This window comes from Grampus griseus (assembly GCF_964374135.1).
Source record: "Grampus griseus genome assembly, chromosome: 6".
Taxonomy (NCBI): Eukaryota; Metazoa; Chordata; class Mammalia; order Artiodactyla; family Delphinidae; genus Grampus; species Grampus griseus.
The window spans coordinates 729,224-752,593 of record NC_139000.1 but is presented as its reverse complement, the minus strand read 5'-3'; the positions used below and the strand labels follow the sequence as shown (position 1 = coordinate 752,593).

Sequence of the window (23,370 nt, the reverse complement as noted above, 5' to 3'; positions counted from 1 at the left end):
GGCGGGACGACGCTGTGAGGCTGCGCCCCCTCTCCCTCCCTCCAGTTCTGCTCCCCCTTCCACCCACCCATCCAGCCAGTCCTCCGGGTGCCTCAACCACTGCCGCCTGTGCTGCCGGGGATGTTCTCTAGGCTAGGGACTGGTTGGGGATGGGTTTCCCCGGGATGCGCTTCCCCCGGGCCCCGTCCCTCTCGGGCTGCTAACTCCCACCCCACCCCCACCCTCCGGGAGCGGAGGACCTGCCTGGACCTGGAAGGACACCAGGCGCACACAGCTGGACAGGTGCACAGAGGTGCCCAGGTGTGCGCAAAGACCCAGGCATACAGACACACTGTGAAGGCAAACACACGCGCACAGAACGAGGTCGGTGCCGGCGGCCACGGTGGTTGCAGTGGGACGGCCGCTCTCAGTGAGGCCACCAGGGGGCAAGAGTGACCTGGAGCTACTGATGACAGCCAGCTGAGAGCTGTCCACGGTGCCCAGGTGACAGCCTTTTAGCTCCGGGGTGCCCCACGACAGCAAGCACTGTGATGCCCCCTCTTACCCCCACCGGCTGCCTCCTGAGAGCACCCGCACCCCATCCCACCTGGAAACCTCCCAGGCTCACGTTACTGAGAGAACAAGTGCGGGGGGGGGGGGGGTGGGCCCCAGCACGGTGCTTCCTTTCAGCCCTTTGTGTTTCAAAACTTCGAAGATGGGGCTGGCTGCCCTCAGGTTTGTGAAATGGCTCAGAAACCAGCAGAAGTGTACGTGGTGCGTGCGTTGGGCAGGGGGGTGATGAGCGAACAAGGACTGCCATCCTCCCACACAAGGCATGACCAGACAGAAATAGTGTCTGAGCTCACTTCCCAGAAAGGGGGAGGCGGCGGGGAGATGCCGCCAAGACCACGCGTTCCCACGCTGGAGAAAACAGTGCTTAGGGAAGGGGGGTTGCAGGAGCGGCAGGTGGGGGCGGCTGATGTCTCTTGAGGACGCGGAAAACAGCACCCAGGCAGCAGGGACGCGACGTCTGGTGTGATTGCACGGCTTGGCGCCAGATCCAGGCTCCTGGCAAGGGTCATCCTTCTGAGCAATGGGCCCTTCGTCCGTCTTGGCCCCGATCTCCACATCCCCCGACACCACCTCCTGTTGAGGGTTTGCCCCTCACCCCCCCCCCCCCAGGTCTTGAGCATTGCCTGCACCCTAGGCAGCTGCCTTGCCCACTCACTCTCCGGCCTGCCATTCGCACCTGCACCCAGGCCAGCTCGAGGCCGGGGCCCAGACTCCAGGCTGGCCTAGGTCACTGCTGCAGATCTGCCATTGCTGCAGGGGCTCTGCTGGCCAGAGAAGACTCAAGGGACTCAGGGACTCTTTTAGGCCAACCAACTGGCAGCTACTCCAGGCCACAACCATGGAGCAAGAGACCAGGGTCAGTCAACACCACCCCAGGTCTGGGCCCAGAGAGGAAGGAAGTAGAAACAACCGGGGTCCTCCCTCGGGTCCAGGAGGGGGCCTGTGCACCCAACACAACTGCGGGGAGGGCTTCCCTGGTGGCTCAGTGGTTAAGAATCCGCCTGCCAATGCAGGGGACACGGGTTTGAGCCCTGGTCCGGGAAGATCCCACATGCCGCGGAGCAACTAAGCCCGCGTGCCACAACTACTGAAGCCCGCGCACCTAGAGCCCGCGCACCGCAACGAAGAGTAGCCCCCGCTCGCCGCAACTAGAGAAAGCCCGTGCGCAGCACCGAAGACCCAACGCGGCCAAAAAAAATTTTTTTTAACTGTAGCGAGGGAGGGCCGGCAACAGCAGAGACGCCCCACCCCACGGACATTCTCTCCACTGCTCTATGAAAAACTTTTTACTACAAAATTTTTACAAGTAGGCGCTGGGCTGGCTCCCAGCTTGTGGGCTCTGACCCTCCCCCTAAAACCCAAGACTGGGGGTGGGAGGGGACTCTCAGGACTCCATTCCCTGCGGACCCAACCCCGCATTCACAGGCTGAGGGCTGCGGGGTGTCTGAATCCCCACCCACAGTAAGAGGAGGAGGCACACTAGGCCCAGCGATGAAGCCAAGGCAGGAGTGGGCAGGAGGGCGCTGGAGCCGGTTGCCTTCGCCGATCCGGCCAAATGTGGGCGTGGTCGCCAGAGCCTTGCTCCCGGGCTTCATTAGGGACAGAGATGTTGAGAGTGGGGTGGGGTGAGGCATGGGGGACTTGGGGCTGGGGCAGCTGCCCCCAACCCGCCCCTAGATGGCGCTCGGCGACTTGGCAGAGCACGCCCGGTTCAGCAGAAGGACGAACGCAGCCAGGGTCATGGCGGCGAATAGCAGAAGGAGGACGACCCGAGAGCTGAAGTCTGTGCCCTTGCGCAGCCCGGGCGGGTCGGCGGGGATCAGGTTGGTCAGGTTCAGCATGTAGCCGAGCGCCCAGCCGACAGCGGTGTCCCCGGCCTACGGTCGGGAGGCGCGGCCTCAGCCTAGGCGCAGCCCGGGAGGCCCCGCCCCCCCGCGCTCGGCCCCGCCCCCCTGCGCGCGGGCCCATCGGCTCCCACTTTCTTCTGGAAGGTCACGCCTCCAAAAGTGCGCTCGTCGAAGCCGTAGCCGCGGCACAGCAGCGGCTGCACGAATGTGGCCCCAGCGCAGTAGTCGGGCAGGCGGGCCCGCTCCCCCGGCGCCTGAGCCTGCAGCTGGAATGCAGGTGGGAGACTGTAGGGCCAGGGGCCACCGGGAGATCTCTGCCCCACCAGACACAGAAAGGCAATGCAGGGCTGGAGACCCCCCCGCAGGTCCCAGAAAGAACGAGGCTGAGGGGGCCTCCCCCAGGCAGAGCTCTTTCCTCAGGGCAGAACAGCGTGACTTCCAGATGGCAGCAAGAACCTGCGCCTGGGAGGGGGACCTCCAGGGGACAGCAGGGGTGGCCACGCAGCGGGCAGAGGGCTGCAGCAAACTTGGCGATGGTCGGGGTAACAGGAGAAGCTCTAGGCTTGACCCCAGGCCCCTGGGCTTGCCTCCCGATCCCCACTTTTCCAGCAGCCCCAAGTCTGTCTGAGACTAGCCACGAAGAGGACAGGATGGGGCCTCCGTCACCACCGAGCCCCACTCCAGAGACACTCCAGTGCCTCTCCCGGAGTCACCTCTTCCTCTGCATGTCCGAACCCCTCCATCCTTCACCTGAGCCAGTGTCCAGTCCATGGTGGCAGCCAGAAACCTGGGGGTTTCTCACTCCCCCACCCCCAGTTCTATCTGCTAAGTCTCCCCTGAGTCCTCTGCTTCTCCCCTGCTTGGCTGTTCTCCCCCACACTCTCCCAGCTACACGCCTCCCCACCCTGTCCACTCCATGCTCCCTGCTGCCCCAGGGCCTTTGCACTGGCTGTTCCCTCTACCCTCCTGATCTTGGTTCTAGGGTCAGGCCTCAGGGAGGCTTCTGCAATCTCATCTGGCTCCCGGCCTCCTTGCCGTAGCCTGGCCACTTTTCAAGTCTGATTAACAGTGTATCCCCCACTGCAGTGGGCATTCTGAGAGGCCTAAGACTCCCTCTACTCGTAGAGCAAACGAATGATCAGGACGCGTGACACTGGCTGGCGGAGCCCCCTGAGCAGCCCTGGAGGAGGGGGGTGCAGGCCTCACCTCACTCCATGTCTGGTTGCAGATGGTGACCACGGCCGCCTCTAGTTGCTGCAGGGTTGCCACGGGCAGCCCCATCCCAGTTCTCAGGAAGTCCACCGTGTGGAAGAAAGCAGAGAAGGCCTGTGAGGGGGGTACAGTCACACCGTGACCAGACCCCAAGCACTTCGGGGCACGCCCCCGGCCCCCCAACCCCAGTCCTCTGGACTCACGATGAACTTTCCAGGCAGAGGGGGCTGGAAGATGCCGTTGAAGGAGCGTCTAGAGAAGCGGCAGGAGGAGAAGTTAAAGAGCTCAGACATGAGGCCACGGCACAGGGCAGGGTCGCTGCTTCCCGACAGGCTGACCTTGGCGCTCCTGTTGAAGGTCTGGGGCCGCTGGGCTGCAGTGCATGGCGACTCATGCACATCCTGGAGCAGCACATGAGTGGAATAGCCCTTCGGCCAGCAGGGGTGGAAGCCGTGGGTCTGGGCAGATGACAAGGGTGTGTGTGGCAACACCGCCACTCCAAGCACTGCCCACCATCCCCGCCCTAAGACCCTAGGAGGGCCTCCCCAGAGGACCAGCTGATAAATCTCCCACAAGTTCCACTTTGGCAACATCACTTCTGAGCTCAGGAGCAATCCATGGCTCCCCCTTCTTGCTGGACAAAAAGCAACCCCCTTAGGCAGGCTGTCCAGGTCCTCTGAGATGTGGCCCTGGCCCTCCTTCCTCCCCAGCCAGCCACTCACCAGGCTCACCTCCAGCCCCTGGGCCTTTACCCATGCTGGATCCCTGCCCACCTGTCCTTACAGCTGATGAAAGCCCAACTTTGGTTCCTGGAGAAGCCCCCCTCAGTACGGCTGCTGTTCGGGCTCTGCTCTGGGCCCTCGGCCCCCACTCCCCCTGGCTCCCTACCTCCAGAAGGACTCAGTGGAGGGTACCTGGAGTGCACTGGCCAGCAGCCTCCAGAGGACCTGGTCACGGCCATAGCAGAGGAAGCTGTGGGCCGTAGAGCCGCAGCTGGACCTCATTGGCCGGATCCTCAGCTGCGCTGGCCGTCTCGAAGGTGATCTGTGTGGAGGCGCCCCCCAGGTCCATGGCCCCCAGCGTCCCCTTCCTTGGCCGGAACCACTGGCCCACCCAGCCATACTGTGGGAAGTGGAGGTTGAGGTCAGTCAGTGGGTGGGGGCCACCGGGCCCACCTTGATGAAGTTCTCCAGCAGGCAGTTGGCGGCCACCCAGCCAAACACCCCCTCATCCTGGGCTGAGAGGATGCGGGCATGACGGAAGTCAAAGGGATACTGGGTCAGCGTCTGTGTCGCGGACGCGAGTACGTTGGCCGCAGCCTCTGGATTGGTTAGGCTGTGACACAGGGAGGATTCTGAGGGACATCTTCCCCAGATGGCCGTGATCCTGCTGCTGGGGTGCACAGCCAGCCGAGGGGGCCCCAGCCCAGGGCTGCTGCGGGGGACATGCAGGGCCCGCCCTGTGCTGAGGCCGTCGTGGTCCCCGGGGCCAGGAGGTCACTTGAGCAGGCGCATGCCCGCTGTGGCTCCCAGGTAGAGGGGCGTGCCCGCGTGTCTCTCCTTGGGCACATCCCGAAGCGCCTGGTTCAGGCATTCCACAAGACTCTGCCCAGCCCCAGAAGGGTTGTCAGCGTAGCTAGAGATGCCCCCACCTAGAGGGAGGCAGCAAGAGGGGCCTAAGCCTGGTGGGCAGCCTCTAGGTGGACCATAGGCCAGCAGGGCGGGGGCGGTGGGGGAGGGGCTTGCGCTCCTAACAGGCGGCAGTTGAGACCAGTTCAGAGACAAAAGGGCCCGCCCGTGTGCCACCCACAGTCTCTGAGCTGCCACCTGCCCAGTGGATGTGCACACAGGTGGCAGGACAAAGCACTGGCTATTGTCAACCCAGCCTAGCCTGCCCAGGGGCCTGCCTGGGTGTGCCCACTGGCTCCTCGGACCCCCTCCTGCCCCACCTGGGATGTAGAGGCCAGTCTTGGGCCAGGGAGGGCCCAAACCTTCCAACTGTTTCCTGGGGCTTCTCTTCTAGGAAAAGAAGGGACGCAGCCTGTCTTTGGGGGAGCTCCTGCAGCTCCTGCCTGGATTGGGCCCCACCTGGCATCAAGCAGCGGGTTCTGATGGCTGGTGTCTGCAAAGGCTAAGGCCGGAGAGGGCTCCTGAGACCCTACAGTGAGTGGGTGTCCAGGCAGGGGGCGCCTAGTGCACAGGCGACCCTTACCACGCACATCACAGGAGCTGTGCTGGCCCACGATGCCTGTGTCGTTCTCTGTCCGCTGGCCACTTGTAGATGAGCATGGATGTGTGGGAAGAGCCGGCGTCCAGAACGATGCCATACTGGGGGTGGGGGGAAGGCCAGCCTCGGGGGGGGCGGGGCCTGAAGCCATGCCCTTTGACTCTCTCAGCTCTCCAGCCCACCCCACCCCACCCTGTGTCGAGGGTGGAAGCTTCAGAATGAAGCTCTGAGGCTCAGAGAAGGCCAGGGACACTCACTGTGCCACAGCTTGCCTGGGGGGAGAGTGGGAGTGGAGGCGGATGGCCCTCTGACTGCGGGAGCCTTCCTGGCAAGGGCAAATGAGGGGCAGGATCAGAGTCAGGGGTCCCGGGACCACGCTTGGAACCTTGCCCGGGGGGGCATGAGGTCCCCAGGCTGCAGGAGAAAAGCTAGAGCTTCAGGAAGCGCCCCTTCGGGCCTGCTCTTCCTTCCTCCCCTCTGTCCTCATCTCTCTGACCTCAGCCCAACCTGAGGATGTGGAAGCGAGGGGGAAAGCTGGACTGAGGCTGCGCGTGGGCCTGCGATAAGCAGACACCCCCTCCCTGGGCCTCAAAGGCAGGGCCAGAGAGAGCTGCCCCGGCGCCACATGGGCCTTCCAGGCAGGTCGGGCGGGTGACGGTCAGCACCCAGGTTGCAAGAGCCACTTTCCAGCACCTGCCCCCAGGGGCCTGGATTCCAATAGGAGGAGGCGGTCTGGAGAGCATGCCCTCCTGAGCCGGGAAGGGGGCCCCTCTGGTCCTCTCCCTGACACAGGGAACTCCAGCAGCAGCAGGCCAAGTGGCCCGCCCCACCGCACCCCTACCGGGTGGTCGCCCTTGGCTACAGGGCACCCACCCCAGCGATCTCCATCCTGGGCTCCTGGGCCTTAGAGCACCTACCATCCACCCACGCATCAGGCCGGCCCACAAGCCCAATAGAGGGTTAGGGAGGGCGGGCTCCTGGAGGCTGAGTCTGGCGGGGATGCGTGGGGGGATCAGGCCTAGCCCGCTCCGACCCCTTCAGGACCAGCCAGGGCTGCCCCCTCACTGTGGGAGCCACGGGAGAGGCTGGGGAGGAGACCCTGGGCCCCAGCGCCTGTCGCACCCCATCTGGGCCAAACCCCGAGGCGATGCCTCCCTGGAGGCCGAACGTGCTGGGGGCGCGGGCCGGGCCGCGGTCAGGGAGCCGCGGGGGTGTGGAGAGACGCCCCTCGGCCGCGCCGCGAAAGGCTCCGCGGCGGGCGCGGCGAGCGGAGAGCTCCCGGGACTTCGGCCTCCCGCACCGCGTCCCCCGGAAGCGCCGCTGCCGCGCCCTGGACCGGGACCCGGAGCGCTGGTGAGGGGCCTGGGACCTCATCCCGCCGGGCCGGGAGCGGAGCGCGCGGGGTCCCGGCTGCCACGCGGGCGCAGCCTGGCCCTGCTCGGTCCGAGCCTCTCCGCCCGGCGCCCCGGCCCAGCCAGCAGCTCCCGGACTGCGCCGGGTTGCCAGGGCGCTCCAGCGTGCACCTTGAGGGCGGGCGGCTCCCGAATGTCGTGGGTGGGGACACACAGCAGCAGGAGGCCGGCGAGGGCCGGCGAGGCCCGCCGCGGCCAGCAGCAGCGGCGGCAGCAGCGACAGCGCCTTCCCGGCCATGGGGGCGCGGGGCGGACCAGGCGTTGACGGCGCGGCGGCGGGGAGCCGGAGGCCGAGGTCCCGGGACCGCGGGTAGGCGCCTGGGGCGGGGCGCGGACCGGTCCACGGCTGCCACGCCCACTGGCGGGCCGCCCCGCCCACCTCCCGCTTGGCTCCGGAGCACAGGTGAGAGACGCGGCGGCTGAGTCACCCGCGCTGCCCCTCTCGGCGCCCTGGTCTCAGCCCTGGCGCCCTGAGTCTATGTCCCACCTTCTTCCTGTCCGCTCAGCCCCAAAGATTCACCCCTTCTGACCTGTCCCGCTGACCTGTAAGCGCCTGCCGACCACGCTCTGCCTCTGGGCACTCCGCTCCAGCAGGACCTAGAGAACCCCCAGCCCCTCGGGCCTTAGGGCACGGCGGCAGAAGGCCTGGCCTGGGGGTGGGCTGGGCTGCCGCCCAGGCAGGCTTGTTCCAAGGGTCTTGCCGCTTCAGAGCCGGCTTTCCCCCGGCCTGGTCGTGAAGGAAGGAGGCAACGCCAGCTACAGGAACCACGTGGGCTCCTGGCTGGGCCCCTGCCATGCCCTCCCGGCAAGAAAGGGCTGGCCAGCCTGCGATGCTGACCCAGTCCTGGGCTGCATGGCAGGGCATCGCCCTGGTCACCCCCCAGGACACTGAGCTGACCCAGGCTGAGCCTGCTCTGGAGGTGCTGAGACCTCAAAGCTGAGTGCCAAGCAGGGTGAAGCCAGACCTACTTCACACAGTTCCAAGGTGACAGATGAGGGCACAGGCAGAGAGAGGAACAGGATGGCCACAGCCGCACCATGCCCAGAAACAAGAGAACCCACGCTCAGGCTGGCCCACCCCCCATCCCGGTGGCCCCCTTTTCCTGGGGGACCCAGAAGCCTGGGCTGGGGAGGCCAGAGGCTTCCCAAGGAGGGAGGAGGAGCCTCTGCGGATGAGGGAGAGGGTCCCCCAGGCCGGGCTTGTCAGCACCCAGGTCCCTGCACACTGGGCTAAGTGCTCAGCTGGTCGCAGGACCCAGCTCAGCCCTTCCACCCCACGAAATGACTGGCCGCTATGCTTGGAATCCCCATGGGCCCTGTGTGCCACCCTGGCCAAGCATCACCCCCTTCTCTGGCCAGGGGCCACCCCCATTTTGTGCAAAATAGGAATTCCAGCAGCAGGGAGCCATGTGGCAAGACCACCCAGGGGAGCCAGCAGATGGGGGCGGGGTTAGGGGACCAAAAGGACAGCCTTTGATGGGCACAGGGTCTGGGCAATGGCCCGGCCGGGTGGAACCGGCAGGGACAATTGGGATCGCTGGGACGGCTGCCCAGGCTGAGGGTCTGGTGTCTCAGGCCCAGCAAAGGAGCCTTTCTTCCAGCTCAGGACCCCAGTGGGAAGGGTGGGCGACTCGGGACGTTGCTGGGCCTCCCCAGCCCCGCCGGGCTGGGTTCCAGCAGAGAGACACTGGGTGCGGCAGGCCAGCACAGGGCTCCAGGCCCCGTTTTCCTGCCAGCTCTCCTCCCCCTCCCCCAGGCCCTTTCTTCCACCCCAGAAAGTTCAGAGGAGCCAGAGGCCTGCAATTTAGGCTGAAATGTAAGAGACAAAGGCGGCCCAGAGAGAGGCCTGCACATGAAAGGGCAGGAGACACTGGTGCTGCCGGCCGGCCCCTGCCCCCTCCTCACCCCTCTAGGCCCAAGGGAGCCCCACCAGACCTGAGAGGAGGGGTCCTGGAGAACAGAGAACTGGACCCTGCCCTGGTGCTCGTGGCAGGGGCCCAGACTAGCCTGGGGAGAGAAGAAGGGAAGAAGCCAGGGGACATGGAACAGCCACGGCGGAGACTGGGAGCGAGTTCTCTCCCAGGGAGACCAGGGCGGGAATCCCCTCTTGGCCCAGAGACTTCCTTCGATGGGACCCTGGAAACTGGGCTGGGGGACAGGCGGCAGGGAGGCCCTGGCAGGAGCCCACCGGCAGGAGGGGGCTCTGGCGGGGCAGCCCCAGGCCTTGGGCCTCCGGGAACCTCAGCAGGGGTGGGGCTCCAGATGTGCTGCACATGGCTTGGCCCTGGCTCCAAGCAGAGGCATGCGGCCGCAGAGAGGTGCCGGGAGAGGCCCTCAGGAGAGGGGTCCTCAGAACCCTCCTCCCCCCCGACAGGATCCAGACCTCCCAGGGGGGCCGGTTAAGGTCTTGGCTGTCCCTGGCTCAGTCTCTCCATCGGAAGCCACAGTGTCTCGTGGCTGAAACATCTCCTTCACTCACTGCGCCCTTTCTACACGTGCTCATCAAGTCATTCAACAGACGTTTGCCGAGCACCTCCTATGGGGCCAGAGGCATACCAGGCTGCGTGCATGCACAGTGAGCGAGGGATGCTCACGGACTCCATGGCATGTGGGGGGACCCACCACCGGTCCAGGGGAGAGCAGGCTTGTCAAAGGCTCCCCGGGTCAGGGGAGGCCCGTGCTGCCTCGTGAGATGCAGCAGACAGACAGGAGAGCAAGTGCGGTACACATGCCCTGTGGAAAGAATCACAGTGCAGGAACAGGCATATCAGAGAGCCTTCGGTTGTCCTGACCAGAGGTGTCTACTCTCTTGACTTTTGTACTTGCTACTCTCTTGCTTTTCTTTATAGTTTTCCATCTCTCTAAATAATATATTGTGCTATTTCTCCTGGTTGTTTCTTTTTTTAGAATTTTATCTTTTATTTATTTTTGGCTGCGTTGGGTCTTTGTTGCTGCGTGAGGGCTTTCTCTAGTTGTGGTGAGCGGGGGCTACTCTTGGTTGTGGTGTGTGGGCTTCTCATTGCGGTGGCTTCTCTTGTTGCGGAGCATGGGCTCTAGGCGCGCAGGCTTCAGTAGTTGTGGCACACAGGCTCAGTAGTTGTGGCGTGCAGGCTCAGTAGCTTTGCGGCATGTGGGATCCTCCTGGACCAGGGCTTGAACCTGTGTCCCCTGCATTGGCAGGGGGATTCTTAACCACTGGGCCACCAGGGAAGTCCCTTTCTTTCTTCTTCTTTTTTTTTATACTGGAATACTGTTCTGGGATTTGCTTCTTTCACTCCCACTGTATTTTTGAGATTCAGCACGCTGGCTTGTGAAGCTGTAGATGGTCCGCCCCGTTGCTGCATCGTCCTCTGCTGTGAGTGTTGCAAAGCGCGCATTTCAGCTGTGAGTGTGTCGGGGGTCCTGGCTTCAGGCTGTTTTCACTAAGATTGCTCCTGTGCACATTTGCACGCGGGCAAGCCTTTCCCTGGGGAATAGCCTAGGAGCTGGTGACCAGAGCGCACCTGTGTGTGCAGGTTCACCTGCAAATAGCTGCACTGTTTTCAGGATCGTGGCGCCACCTGGCGATCTCAAGAGCACACACCACCATTTTGGTTGGTATTGTGCAACTCTTGGCTTTCTCTAGTTGCGGTGGGCAGGGGCTACTCTTCGCTGTGGTATGCAGGCTTCTCATTGCAGTGGCTTCTCTTTTTGCAGAGCACGGGCTCTAGGGCATGGGGGCTTCAGTAGTTGTGGTTCGCGGACTTCAGTAGTTGTGGCTCACGGGCTCTAGAGCGCAGGCTCAGTAGTTGTGGCGCACGGGCTTAGTTGCTCCACAGCATGTGGACCAGTGCTCAAACCCGTGTCCCCCGCATTGGCAGGCGGATTCTTAACCACTGCGCCACCAGGGAAGTCCTCTCTTTGAGCTTTTAATGTCATTTCCTTGATTACTGAAGAAATAGAGTCTTTCCTGTCTTCCATGAGGCATCTTTTCAAATCTTTGTTCATTCTCTAGGGATTGTTTATCTTTTCCTTATAGATCTGCAGGAATTCTTTATGTATACTGGGGACACGAGTCCTTTGCAGTGAAATCATAGAAGTGCTTGATTAGTCCAGATGTATCCATTTTCTGCTCTATCATTTGCTCCTTTTGGGTCCTGTACGCATAATCTACCATGAGGTATTTATCCACCGCTAATGGATTGGCATAATCTTGTTTAAAATATCCTGTTAGTGGGAATTCCCCAGTGGTCCAGTGGTTAGGACTCCACGCTTCCACTGCAGGGGGCACGGGTTCAGTCTCTGGTTGGGGAACTAAGATACTGCATACCGTGCAGCAGGGCAAAAAAAAAAAAATCCTGTTAACATCTACTTAATTTCTGCAGCATATGTTGTTATTTTTTTAAATTGCTCAATCATTTTATTTCTGCCTTTTATCTCTTTTATTCTTCACTATTCCAGGCAGATGCTTCTGCACTTCGTTAGTTTCCTCAATCAAGTCTTTGCCTTCATGGATGTTTTCTATAAAGTGTGTTTGTTTTCCATTTCACTAATTTCTGCTCTAACCTTTATTATTCTTACTCAAATATAACTTTATGTGAGCAGGAGTTTTCGTGTCTCTTTTGTTTGGATGTTCCCCAGCATCAAGAAAAGTGTCGGGGAATTCCCTGGTGGTCCAGTGGTTAGGACTCCACGTTCACTGCCAAGGGCCCTCATTCAATCCCTGGTGGGGAAACTAGGATCCCACAAGCCACGCAGCATGGCCAAAACATGTGTCGAGTACATATATATAGTCAATAAAAATAGTTTAATATGATGTGTTATAATTTCTTTCTTCTATATTCTTTGTATTTATTTCTATTTCTTTTTCCAACTTCTGAAGTTCAATGCTTAATTCACTTCTTACAAGGCTTTCTTCTTTCCTGATGTATCTAAGTGTCTATATACATTTCCCTCTGGTCTCTGCTTTTGAGGCACACTCTTTTTATTTTCATTTAGATAATTTTTTTTCATTTTCATTGTGATTTCTTATTTGATGTATGAATTGTTTAGATGTGGGTGTGGGTTTTTTCCTTTTTTAAATTTATTTTTTCCTGTTTTTTATTTTTTGTGTGTTTTTTCTTTTTTTCCTCCCCTTTTTTTTTTTGTTTCTTTTGGTTTTGTTTTTTGGGGGGAAGTGTGTGTGCTTTAATATCCAAAAGTCTGGGCTGTTTTCTAAGGTACCTGCATCGTGGTTGCATCATGTAGTCTGCATGAGAGCAATCTTCCGATATTCGTTGCATTGCCTTTTGGGCCCAGCATGTGGTCATGAATAGTTATAGATGCTCTCCGTGTGCTTGAGAAGAATTCTCCAATTAGTGAGTGTCTCGGTCTGGATTTGTCCATTAGATCAACATTACCAATTATGTTCAAATCTACTATATCCTATCAATTATCAAGAGATATATGTTAAAATTTCTCACTGTGATGGTGAGTCTGTCAATTTTTCTTTATAGTTCTGATAAGTCTTGCCGTATAGATAGATAGATAGGTAGATTTTTTTAACATATCATACAATAGCAAAACCAAGAAATTGACATTGGTACAACCTAAGGAGCGTACTTCTCTCTCACTGGTTTTACTTGCACTCATTTGTGTGTGTAGCTCTCTGCAATTTTACCACACGTGTAGCCTTATGGGACCACCACGACAAGCAAGAAATTCAATTGACCCATCCCCACGAGACCTCTCACACCGCCCTTCAGCCAACCCACACCCTCCATCTCCATAATCATGTTATCTCCCGGTTGGTACATGCATGGGTCACACATAATGTATCCTTTTGAGATTGGCTTTCACCACCCAGCATAATTTCCCTGAGGTGCATTCATGTTGCTGTGTTATCAATAGTTCCTTCCTCTTCATTGCCGATTTGTATCCCGTGGTGTGGATGGACCATAGTTTCTTCAAACAGTCACCCATAGAAGGAAGGACATTTGAGCAGTGTCTAGTTGGGAGCTACTACCAGTGAAGTTGCTATGAACAATCATATACATGTTCCTGCGTGAAAATAGGTCTTCGTTTCTCTGGGATAAATGCCCAAGAATGCAATCGCTGTGTGTATGATGTGTTAGGGTGCTCCAGAGAAAGGAAAGAGAACCGACAGGAATATATATATGGGGGTGGCAGGGAGGAGAGAGGGAGAGAGGGAGAGAAACAGATTTATTTTAAGGATTTGGCTCATGCGGTTGTAGGAGCTGGCAAGTCTGAAGTCTGCAAAGCAGGTCAGCAGGTTGGAACCCAAGAAAGACTGGATGCAGCAGTCTTGAGCGCAAAAGCAGTCTGCAAGCCGACATCCTTCCTTTCGGGGTTTCTTAGTCTTTTCTCTTAAGGCCTTCAACTGAGTGGACGAGGCCTACCCACACTATGGGGAACAATCTGCTTTACTCAAAGCCCACTGGTGTAAACGTCAGTCGTATCGAAAACATACCTTCACGGCAAATTCTGTGTTTGACCAAAGGATTGGGCACCCTATCCTAGCGAAGCTGACACGTGAAATTAACCATCATACGTGGTGAGTCAATTTTATGTTATTTTATTGGTTTTTAAAAATAAATTTATTTATTTTTGGCTGCGTTGGGTCTTCATTACTGTGTGCGGGCTTTCTCTAGTTGCGGCGCGCGGGGGTTACTCTTCCTTGCGGTGCACGGGCTTCTCATTAGGTGGCTTCTCTTATTGTGGAGCACGGGCTCTAGGCGCGCGGGCTCAGTAGTTGTGGCACGCGGGCTTAGTTGCTCCGCGGCATGTGGGATCTTCCCGGACCAGGGCTCAAACCTGTGTCCCCTGCATTGGCAGGTGGATTCTTAACCACTGCGCCACCAGGGAAGTCCCTTATTATGTGTTTTCTGATTTTTTTTTCTTGTAGAGTTGAGCTTCTTTTCCCTTTTCTCCCCCATTTCGCTGTCCCTCCCTTCTTTGGAAGGTATACACCGAATAGCAGTTATTTTATCTGGTTCTCCCAGTTATTGTAACATACATATTTAATAAAATAAAATATAAAGTTAATATCTTTTCCCTCCTTATGATCAATTATACTTTATTATTTTAACACTTGATGAATTTTTAAAATTTACTATTAATTAATTAGGTTGCGCTGGGTCTTAGTTGCGGTAGCTGGGCTCTTTGGTTGCGGCATGCGTGTGGGATCTAGCTCCCTGATCAGGAATCAAACCTGGGCGCCCTGCATTGGGAGCGCAGAGTCTTAGCCGCTGGACCACCAGGCAAGTCCCTGAACAATTATACTTTAGAACTGTTTATCTCCAATCACTCCTCCCCATTTTTATGGCATTATTGACGTTATTTGGGTCCTGTCCTGCTCTCCCACAAATCATCATCATTAATTATTGTTACAACGGAGACAAGAAACGGCGATGTTTTGCCGACAGCCGTGTGGATGTGCTGTCTTGGAAGTGGGTCCTGCCTGTCAGTCGGCATCAGGGGAGACTGCAGCCCCGGCAGATCATCTTCACCGCAGCCTCACACGATTCCAGGCCAGAGCCACCCAGCTCCTAACCCACAGAAACGGCAAGAAAATATGTTGCCTTAAGCCACTAAGTTTTAAGTTGCCTCGTTCTGCAGCCACAGCTAACTGACTCACCCCGGTCTGTGATTCCTTCTTGAACTGTACCTTCTCTCTGAAATCCTTCTCTGGAATTTCCTTTAGTCAAGTGCTGTTGGTGGTAAACTCTCAACTTTGTACGAACATGTTTTTATTTTGCCCTCACCCTCAAAAGACAGTTTCTCGGGACGTGGGCCTCTAGGTTAATAATTACGTATAGAATCTCAGCCACTGACGGCGTTTCACTCTCTCTGGCCTCTGATGTCACTGTGGCAGCTCTTTTGTAGCAAATTGTTTTTCTGTTTCTGGATTCTTTAACAATTTTTTTTTCTGTTTATTTTTATTTTCTATTTTTTTCTATAACAAACATCTATAAGCTACATAAAACACACATAGGCAACCCCCAACTAAAATCCTTCCATAGCTCTCTAACAGAGCTCAGGAAAAAGTACAAACTCCATCCATAGCCCATCGTGCCCTGGCTCTATGCCTCCTGAACTCTTCCTCTTCTAAACCTCTCCATTCCTGGCATGACCCATGTGCTCCCTTGCCTCTATCTCACTCATCATCTGAGGCTTGGTTCAGGTATCCATTCACCTTTCAACTTGTCCAGGAGAGGTTTTCCCTGAACTGTCTCTTCACCCCTCCCCCAATAACCACACCTGCCCCCAACCCCACAGTAAAGGTTAGAGACGTCTCCCTCAATGTCTTTAGCAATCTTTTAAGAGAAAATGTCATTTCTTTTTATTCATCCTGGCTGGGATCCACTGGGATTCCTGGATCTGAGAATTGATATTTTTAGCCAATTCTGGAAAAATTTAAGCCAGTTTAACTTCATATATTGTCCCTCCTTCCCTAGCCTCTCTCTCAGGAAATCCAATCAGACAAGCAGCCCTCTCCCCCTTATCTTTCAAGACCCTCCTCTCGTCCATATTTCTCAACTCTGTCTCCCTGGGCCGTGTTCTGGACCATTTCCTAAGCTCTGTCTTTCAATTCACTAAGTCTCCCTTCAGCTATGCTGAAATTTTCCATCTGAGGTCCATTTGAGTTTTAAATCTTTATATATATTTTAAATTCCTGGTTCTATTAGACTCTTTTTCATGTTATCGGTCACCTTTATAGAAGAAAAGATTACACTTTTTTTTAACAGAATAAGAAACTATAAAGACTATTCCTTGTTCGTATTTTCTGGGGTCTCTTTTATTTCTTCAGGCGTACGAAACACAGCCATTTTATGTTCTCTGATTATTGAATATCTGAATCTGCTGTTTCTGCTGGCTCTCATGGTAGATTCTTTCCTTGTGGTGTTTGTGAACATTTTTTTAAGCTGGAGATGCTCATTTTCCTTGGAACTTGGTCTGTAGGAAATCCTTGAGGCCTGGTGGAGTTGCATTGCTCTAGAGCAGAGATGCTCAGCTAAGGGCAACTTTGCCCCCTGGGCACTGGCAATGTCCAGACATTTTGGTCATCACAACTGAGTGTGTGTGTGTGTTGCTGGCATCTAGTGGATAGAGGCCAGGGGTGGTGCTAAACATCCTACGGGGCACAGACAGCTCCCCCAAGACTTAACGCGGCCCCAGACATTCCCCGTGCGTGGCTAAGAAACACTCGCTGCTCTAGCGAGGACGTTTGCTTCCACCAGCCGCCTGGGCCCCGCCAACCTGGGGCCACTCACAATTCTCCCCTTGGGGTCTCTAGGGCCGCACAGGCAGCCTGATTTCAGACTGCAAATGAATAGGATGCATTTTCCACCCTGCGTGGAAAGCCAGCGCCACGAGGCCTCTCCCTGAGTCGCGGGTTTCTTCCACACTCACCCTGCAGCTGGAGGGTCCGCCTTCTGTGGGCAGTACCCCTGGGGCAGACACTGGCTTCTGGTCCTGCCTTCCAAGTTCCGCGAAGACCTCAGGGGGAAAGCAGATACCCTCAGGGCAAAGGCTACCCCCTTTGCCGTTTCAGCCTCTGCCGGTTCGTTCCCTCTATATCCAAGGTGCAGGGCTGGGCAGGAGCCAGTCAGGTGAAGCAGGAAGTGGGTGTTCCCAGGGACGGAAGAGCATTTGCAAAGCCCAGAAACGGGAGAGCCCGGGCCGGCAGGGCTGGGGGCCGGGGATGTGGAGGCTGAACCCTGCTTGGGGCCTGGGTCTACCCGTTTGTTTAGCATCTAAGGTCCGTGGGGAGGACCAAGCAGGCCAGCTTTGGCCCAGGCACGAATCCAGTGAATCCCCAACACCATGCCCTCGGGGCTCCCCTGGAACTGGACACAAGCAGAACCCCCTTCTTAGAGGCCACCCTCCATCTGCTCCTGACTGAGGGACAGCCGCCTAGTCTTGAGCAGGGCAAGACGCCCTTGGACCCCCGGGGCCAATCACCCACTGGACCTGCAGGTGTCCCAGCCCGCCCCAGGTTCCCCTACTCCGGGCCCCATCTGAGACACCACAGCGGGGCCTCCAAGGCCGCAGTCACCAGTGCATGTGGCGCCCTCTGCTGGCCACTCTTGGGAACGCAGCCTAGTGTGATCAGTGCCTTCCACTGGAGACCCCAGGTGGGAGGGGAGACACACCAGCTGCCAGGGCTGCCCAGATCTGGTGAACACGAGGGGGTGTCCCCCACTGTCCACTGACAGTGGCAGGAGCAGCTTCGGGCTGTGTGTTGGCATGATGGAGTCCCACCCCAGGTCAGGCCCCCAAGACCAAGATGGAGTCAATGTCTGGGGTCTCAGAACATCCTGGGGTTAGGGGAGCCCAGACTGGAAGGGAGGAAGGAGGGCGGTGCTCGGGCTGGCCAGGGCGCCTTCAGCCTCAGGGCTGAGTGCCAGGCCGCGAGGCCCCTCGTCTGTGCCTGGGGCCGGCTAGATGAAGGTGGAGTCCAGGGGCCCAGCGTCCTGCTGGCTGAGGGCACGGGCCTCAAACAGCTGCTTGATGAGGGCGGACTTCTCCTGCTCCAGCTGTGTGATACGCTCGCTCTTGTCGGTCACCTCCTGGGCGGGCAGGAGGGCAGTCAGGGCCTGCCCAGCCTCCGGCCCCGGGCCACGCACCCCGCCCACAGCTCACCTGGGTGAGGAGCCGGTTCTGCTCCTTCAGCATGAGGACGGTCTGCTGCTGCCAGCTGGGGACCGCGGGCGAGGCGGGCGCCAGGGCGGGGCCCAGGGGCCCTGAGGAGGACGAGGGCAGAGCCTACAGGAGGGCACGGTCAGGCAGGCCTGGCAGCCCTGGCACAGCCCCTAGGACAAGGGTGAGGGCGGCACCGAGCTGGTCTGGCGAGCACTCACCCTTCCAGCACAGGCCGCGGCCAGCAGCTCCCCCAGGCATCGGGCCACCTCCTGCACCTTGGGTAGCAGCTGCCCCAGCAGGCGGGGGCTCCCCTCAGCCCCGAAGCCCTGGGAGGAGAGTGGGGGAGGGGTGGTCAGAGCGCAGGCCGGCCAGGGTCAGCCCCAATGCCTCGAAGGGGGTCCCCACGGGCGGGGGGAAGTCACTGCTCTGAGCTGAGGGAGCCCAGGGGTGTCGCAGCAGGTGGGGAATATCACGGGGGGGGGGCGTGGCCCAGCATTCTGGGTGGAGGGACAGCCACTGTGCCCAGCTGGGGGTGCCCGGGTTTGGGTGGGTGATCACTGTGTGTGTTGGGCGAGGGCCACTCTGCCTGGGGCTGGGGGGCAGCCTAGCCCTGGACAGCATCACTCACGGCACTGGCCCTGCTTTGGCCCAGGCGGCGCTGGCGCTCCTGCACGCGCTGCAGCTGCTGCTGGTACCACTCCCGGCCCCGTGCCATCATCTCCAGGCCCTGCAGTAGCACCTCCTGCTCCTGTTCCAGCTCCTTCATCTGCTTCAGCTGCGACACACGGGCACGCGCCATGCCAACGGGCGTAATAGCGGGTGCCGCCTGCACCTGTCTATGTCCGCAACTCACCCAGCCCGCACAGGAACGGGCCCACCGGCCCGTGTGCGCACACCCGTACTCGCGTGAGCCCTCCTGCGCTGGGAAGCACAGCCCGCCTCCTCCTCCGGGGGGCCCTGGCCTTCCTCAGGCCCTCCACGCAGCCCTCCCCAGGGGAACCTTCCCCTCTCTTTACGGCGAGTGGTAGCCCCTGGCTGCTGGGCCGGCCTACCATAGCAGGGAAGCAGGCAGGGGCCAGCGCAGTGCTGAGAAGGGGGCCAAACGTTCCCCCTAAAGGACTTCCTGACCTGGCCGCGGGCCGGCCCGCAAGGGGATTCAAAGCAGGATGGGGAGAGAGGTTTAGAACTGCCGACGTTCCTGCCACAGAATCCCCCAGAACCCAAAACCAGCTGTCCCCTCCCGGGCAGAGGGGTGGTCCAGCAGGCCACGTCTGGGGGCCAAGGCCAAAGCCAGGCAAGATGGAGAGCCCCCCAGAGCCCCCCGGGCCCTTACTCACCAGGTCGCAGTCCACACCGTTGGTGATGGTGTGTCTCCGACGTTCCCCTCGGGCACGGGGGCCCCACCGGGCGTCCCCCACGCCCAGCTCCCGGGCCCTGCAGGCCACTGCATCTGCAGCAGAGGCGAGGGCCTGGCTCACTTCCAGGCCTGCCAAGTCAAGCTTGACTCCTCCAGCCCCGCAAAGACCCATCCCGGACCCCCTGCCAACCAACCCCAGCCATGCAGAGCCAGGTGTGCCGGCCTGCATGCCTCGGGATTCCTCAGCAATTCAGAACCTCCGCACCCTGCCGGTGCCAGGCTGGGGTCTGGGCCCCACTCGACCTCCACAAGCTCCCCTCACACCTGCCTTGGGGAGAGCCGTGTGGCCGCTGAGGCTGCATGTTTGCACACACCCCACACACACGCCTCAGGCGTGAGCTCCCTGAGGGCAGGCGTTTCATCTGGCTCATCTGTGCACACCCAGGGCCCGCACCTCAGGGGCTCAAAGGCTGCTAGGTACGGAGCCAGCGAGGCGGCCTCTGGAGTCCACTCCTGTCTCCTTGCCCACCCAGGCCCTTTAAGGGTGACTGGAGTTCACGCAGGAGAAACGTGGGGCATGGGTGGCAGAGACCTGACTTCTCCCGGGAAGGTGACTGCAGCATAAAGTTAGTTCCCTGCGTGTGTGCACCAGCCGTGCCCTCAGCAGGCAACTCCTACAGCAAATGTGGCCAGCTGCAGTCGGCTGGGGGCTGGAAAGCCAGGTACTTCCCTGGGAGAGCCTCCTGGAGGGCCAGCAGGCTTTCCTGGGGGATGGGGGCGTATGTGCAGGGCTGCCCAGGAGGGCAGGAGTGGGGTGCAGGTGAGGAGGGCACCCTCCACTGGCTCCCTAGCCCTGTGCCCCGCCCCGCACAGTGGTGGGCGGGTGGTGCAAGAAGGGGGCACAGGTATGCCTGCTAGGGGCACACCCAGAGGACTGGCACCAGGTGGCCACGCAGGCCACCAGCCAGCCCTGGCAGACAGGCTCCAGGCAGGCCGAGTTCACGTTCCAACCTGCCGGGCTGCCCGGCAAGCAGAGAAGGCACCGCGGGGGAAGGGGGACAGGACACCCCGGAACACCTGGGCTCGTCTGCACTGTCAGGTCTGCAGGGCAGCCCCGGGACCCCCAGAGGACGGCACGCTGGACGCCCAGCGGCTGAGCAGCAGGCAGAGGCATCAGCACCTGTGTCTGGGCCTGATAGAGCAGCGGGTACTTATGGAGCCCAGGCCGGCCTGCTGTGCACTCTTGAGCTCCGAGAGGGAACAGGAAGCGGGACCTGGGCCTCTGAGAGGGCTTGGGAAGCTGTGCGCATGGAGGCCTTTCTCCTCCCGGGGTGCTGGGGGCTCTTGGAGCTCAAGGTTTGGCGCCCAAAGAGTGTGCCACACGCCCTGGCTGGGCCTCTGCCTGCAAAAGGTGACAGCGAGAGCCCTGGCCTGAAGCCGAGAGAGGGACGGATGTGAACCCTGCCCCGTGGTGGGCAGCAGCCAGCTGCCCGACCCCGGAGCTGGACCTCAGAGGGCTGCAGTGAGGGGCCCCATGTCACACAGGGCACCAGGGCAAAGCCGGGTGGACGACAGGACTGAGGCCGCCAAACCCCAAACCCACGGCTGATTTCCAGCTGTGCAGCCGCGTGGATCGCGCCAGCCCTGGACTCAGGCCAGGCACACGCAGAAGCCCACTCCCCCTACACACACCTCGGGGACAGGGAGGCTGGGCAGCGAGGCACCTGCGTGCGGGAGCCCTCAGCCTTGGGTGGGCTGCTGGATTAGCTCACCAGGGAGGCTAGGGGGTCGCCGCAGCTCCAGCTGGCAGTCTCGGGCTGGGGAATATGTCCAAGCCTGGGCGGGGGGGTCCAGCGAAGCTGGCAGAGCGGTGGGCAGCACAGAAAGGGCTGGCAGCTGCCCGGGTGGAAGGCCTGCACCTGCACAGGCTGAATGGGCCGAGGGGCCCAGCCCCCGCCCACAGCCATAAAGCAGGTCTTGTTCCCAGGGCAGACTCTGGGGGACAAACAGGGGACCATTCAGCCATCTCCTGTCCCTGCCAAGTGGACCGGACGCCAGGCCATCCCCAGGGGCTGTGATCGGTCCCTCCCAGGTGTCAGAGGTGCCACGGCTCCAGGCCTGGAAAACTGGGCTGGAGACCACCCACCCCTCTGCCTTTTCCCGGCAGCTACGCCAGGTCCTCCTGCACCACCTCTGGCAGCTCCTGCCTGCCCTGGCCTCAGAGCGGGGCCGCGGGCCCAGGCCCCTTGGCGGAGCCGTCAGACTGAGAGGGACTCAAGAAGGCAGCAAGGGCCCTTCACAGTCTGGGGGTCCTCGCTCTACACCAGTGAGAACTGCCTCTGCCTAAGTCACCAGGTGAGCCCAAGGGCCCAGGTGTCCCCAGGTGTGGGCAGTTACTGGAGGTGGAGAGCCCCCTCATACTGGACAGGTTCCTCGGTGCCCCGCTAGGATTTGGTACAGAGTGAGTTCCTGGTGGGGTTTGCTGAGTCACCCACCAGCCCCTTGGCCCGGGTCCCTGAGCACACCGGCATGGGGACGAGGTTTCTTCCCCTCCAGGCCGCCAGGTGTGTACCAGGCTCAGAAGCCGATGAAGAGCTGTCCGCTCTTGTCACCCCGCTGGGAGATGCTCGGGCACCACTCTTCGGTGCGCCGGCGAGGGGAGCTACGAGGCGGGGCCGGGGTCCGCCCCGCACTCACCAGCGTCCGTGTTCGGGCTCCGCTCCAGCGCCGCGCCCTGGGGCCGCTCGGGCTCCTCCGGGCCGGGCGCCGCCTCCGCCGGGCTGCACAGCTTCTCTAGGCTCCGGGCCGCGCCACCCGGGCCGGCCGGCGGGGGGCGCGCGCCCAGGGGCAGGGGCTTCCTCTCCAGGACCGTCCGCGGCTCGTCGGCCGGCGCGAACACCAGGCGCTGCGGCGGCGGCGGCTGCCCCCCGGGCCGCGCCGGGCAGCCTCCTCGGGCCGGGGCGCGCGCCGGGGCCCGCGTGCCGCCGTCGGCGCTCAGCAGTGAGGTGCGCAGGCCGGCCACGAAGCGCTCGAAGGTCAGGTAGCCGCTGGCCGGGGCCACCTGGCGCAGGCCCTCGAGTACGCCGCGGGGCAGCTCGCGAGCGTCGGCGCCCTGCCAGCGGGACTCGATCTCGCGCAGGTGCACGATGCCGCGCCGCCGGTCGTCCAGGATGTCGAAGAGGGTGCGCAGGCTCTGCAAGAAGGCGCGCGGCAGACCCTCCGTGCCGGGCGCGGGCGCGGAAGGCGGCCCGCGGCCGGGCTCGGCCATTGCGGCTCCGGCCATGGGCGCCCGCCGGCACGCCTCGGTCCTCGGCCTGCCCCGGGCTGGTCCCCGCGTGGCCCAGAGTCCGTCCCCGCGCGCCCCGACGGCGGGCCCGGCGGCACGCAACCCGTCGCGACAATAGCTGCGACTTTTTGAATGGGCTTCCTCGCGTTGTCAGCGCTCATTAGCATTCGCGGCGGCCATTGGCCGAGGCTGACCCATCTCCTCTCCGATTGGCTGAGAGGCCGGCAGCCCGGTTTGATTTTCGAGCGGAGGGGTCGGAGCCTCGCGCGGAGGCCCCCGGCCAGTAGAGGGCTGGGTCCCCCAACTCTGCCTCCCTCCCGACCTCGCGGGTGGGGGAGGGACCCCTGAGCGGCCCCCTTATACTTCCCAACCCCCACCACCCCAGCCCTCCCGCCGCGGTTCCGCCCTTGCGGGGTTTGGCCGCCCAACCCACCTCCCAAGGGCGGGGCCAGGCGCCCGGCAGAAAACCTGTCCCCAGGTGGCCTCCTGGGATATGGATGGGGAGCACAGCCCTCCTGACACCCACCTTCCCCCTCTAGCTCCCCTGGGCGCTCTTCGCTGAGGGTCCCCCGGCGCAACCCTGGGGCTCCTTTCTCTTGCGCCAGGCGGGCCCCAAGAGGATTGTGGGCTCCAGCCAGCTGGGCGCTTCCCCTCACAGAGGCCTCTCTGTCCCCACGGCTGCTAGCTTTTCCTCTGGCCCCTGGGGATAGCCTGGCCTTTCCTGTCGGCTGCAGGACAAAGCCACGTTTCCCGTGTCCCCAGATTCCCGTCTGCTCGCAAGGTCCTCTGCTCCGGCCCCTTACTCTGGCTGGTCACTTCCTCCAGCTGCTCCTAGGGCTCTCATGGCCTCCTCAG

General features: G+C 60.4%; 2 protein-coding genes across 2 annotated transcripts; both read right to left on the bottom strand.

The window, feature by feature from the left end:
- Positions 1–2,225: 2,225 nt before the first annotated feature.
- ENTPD2 (ectonucleoside triphosphate diphosphohydrolase 2) lies at positions 2,226–7,487 on the bottom strand (the record flags this gene model as incomplete). Its single annotated transcript, XM_082656472.1, is given in 12 exon segments — positions 2,226–2,429; positions 2,531–2,665; positions 3,606–3,725; positions 3,815–4,069; positions 4,526–4,589; positions 4,591–4,733; positions 4,787–4,946; positions 5,112–5,262; positions 5,823–5,872; positions 5,874–5,938; positions 7,361–7,432; positions 7,434–7,487. Coding segments are annotated over 12 exon segments (1,473 nt in total).
- A 10,183-nt stretch (positions 7,488–17,670) lies between these two features.
- Positions 17,671–22,512, bottom strand: SAPCD2 (suppressor APC domain containing 2; the record flags this gene model as incomplete). The annotated part of the gene is made up of 6 exons (XM_082656161.1): positions 17,671–17,799; positions 17,873–17,995; positions 18,091–18,198; positions 18,501–18,647; positions 19,210–19,322; positions 21,927–22,512. The coding sequence occupies 6 exons, from the start codon at positions 22,510–22,512 to the stop codon at positions 17,671–17,673; spliced, it is 1,206 nt and encodes a 401-aa protein (XP_082512287.1).
- Positions 22,513–23,370: the final 858 nt, after the last annotated feature.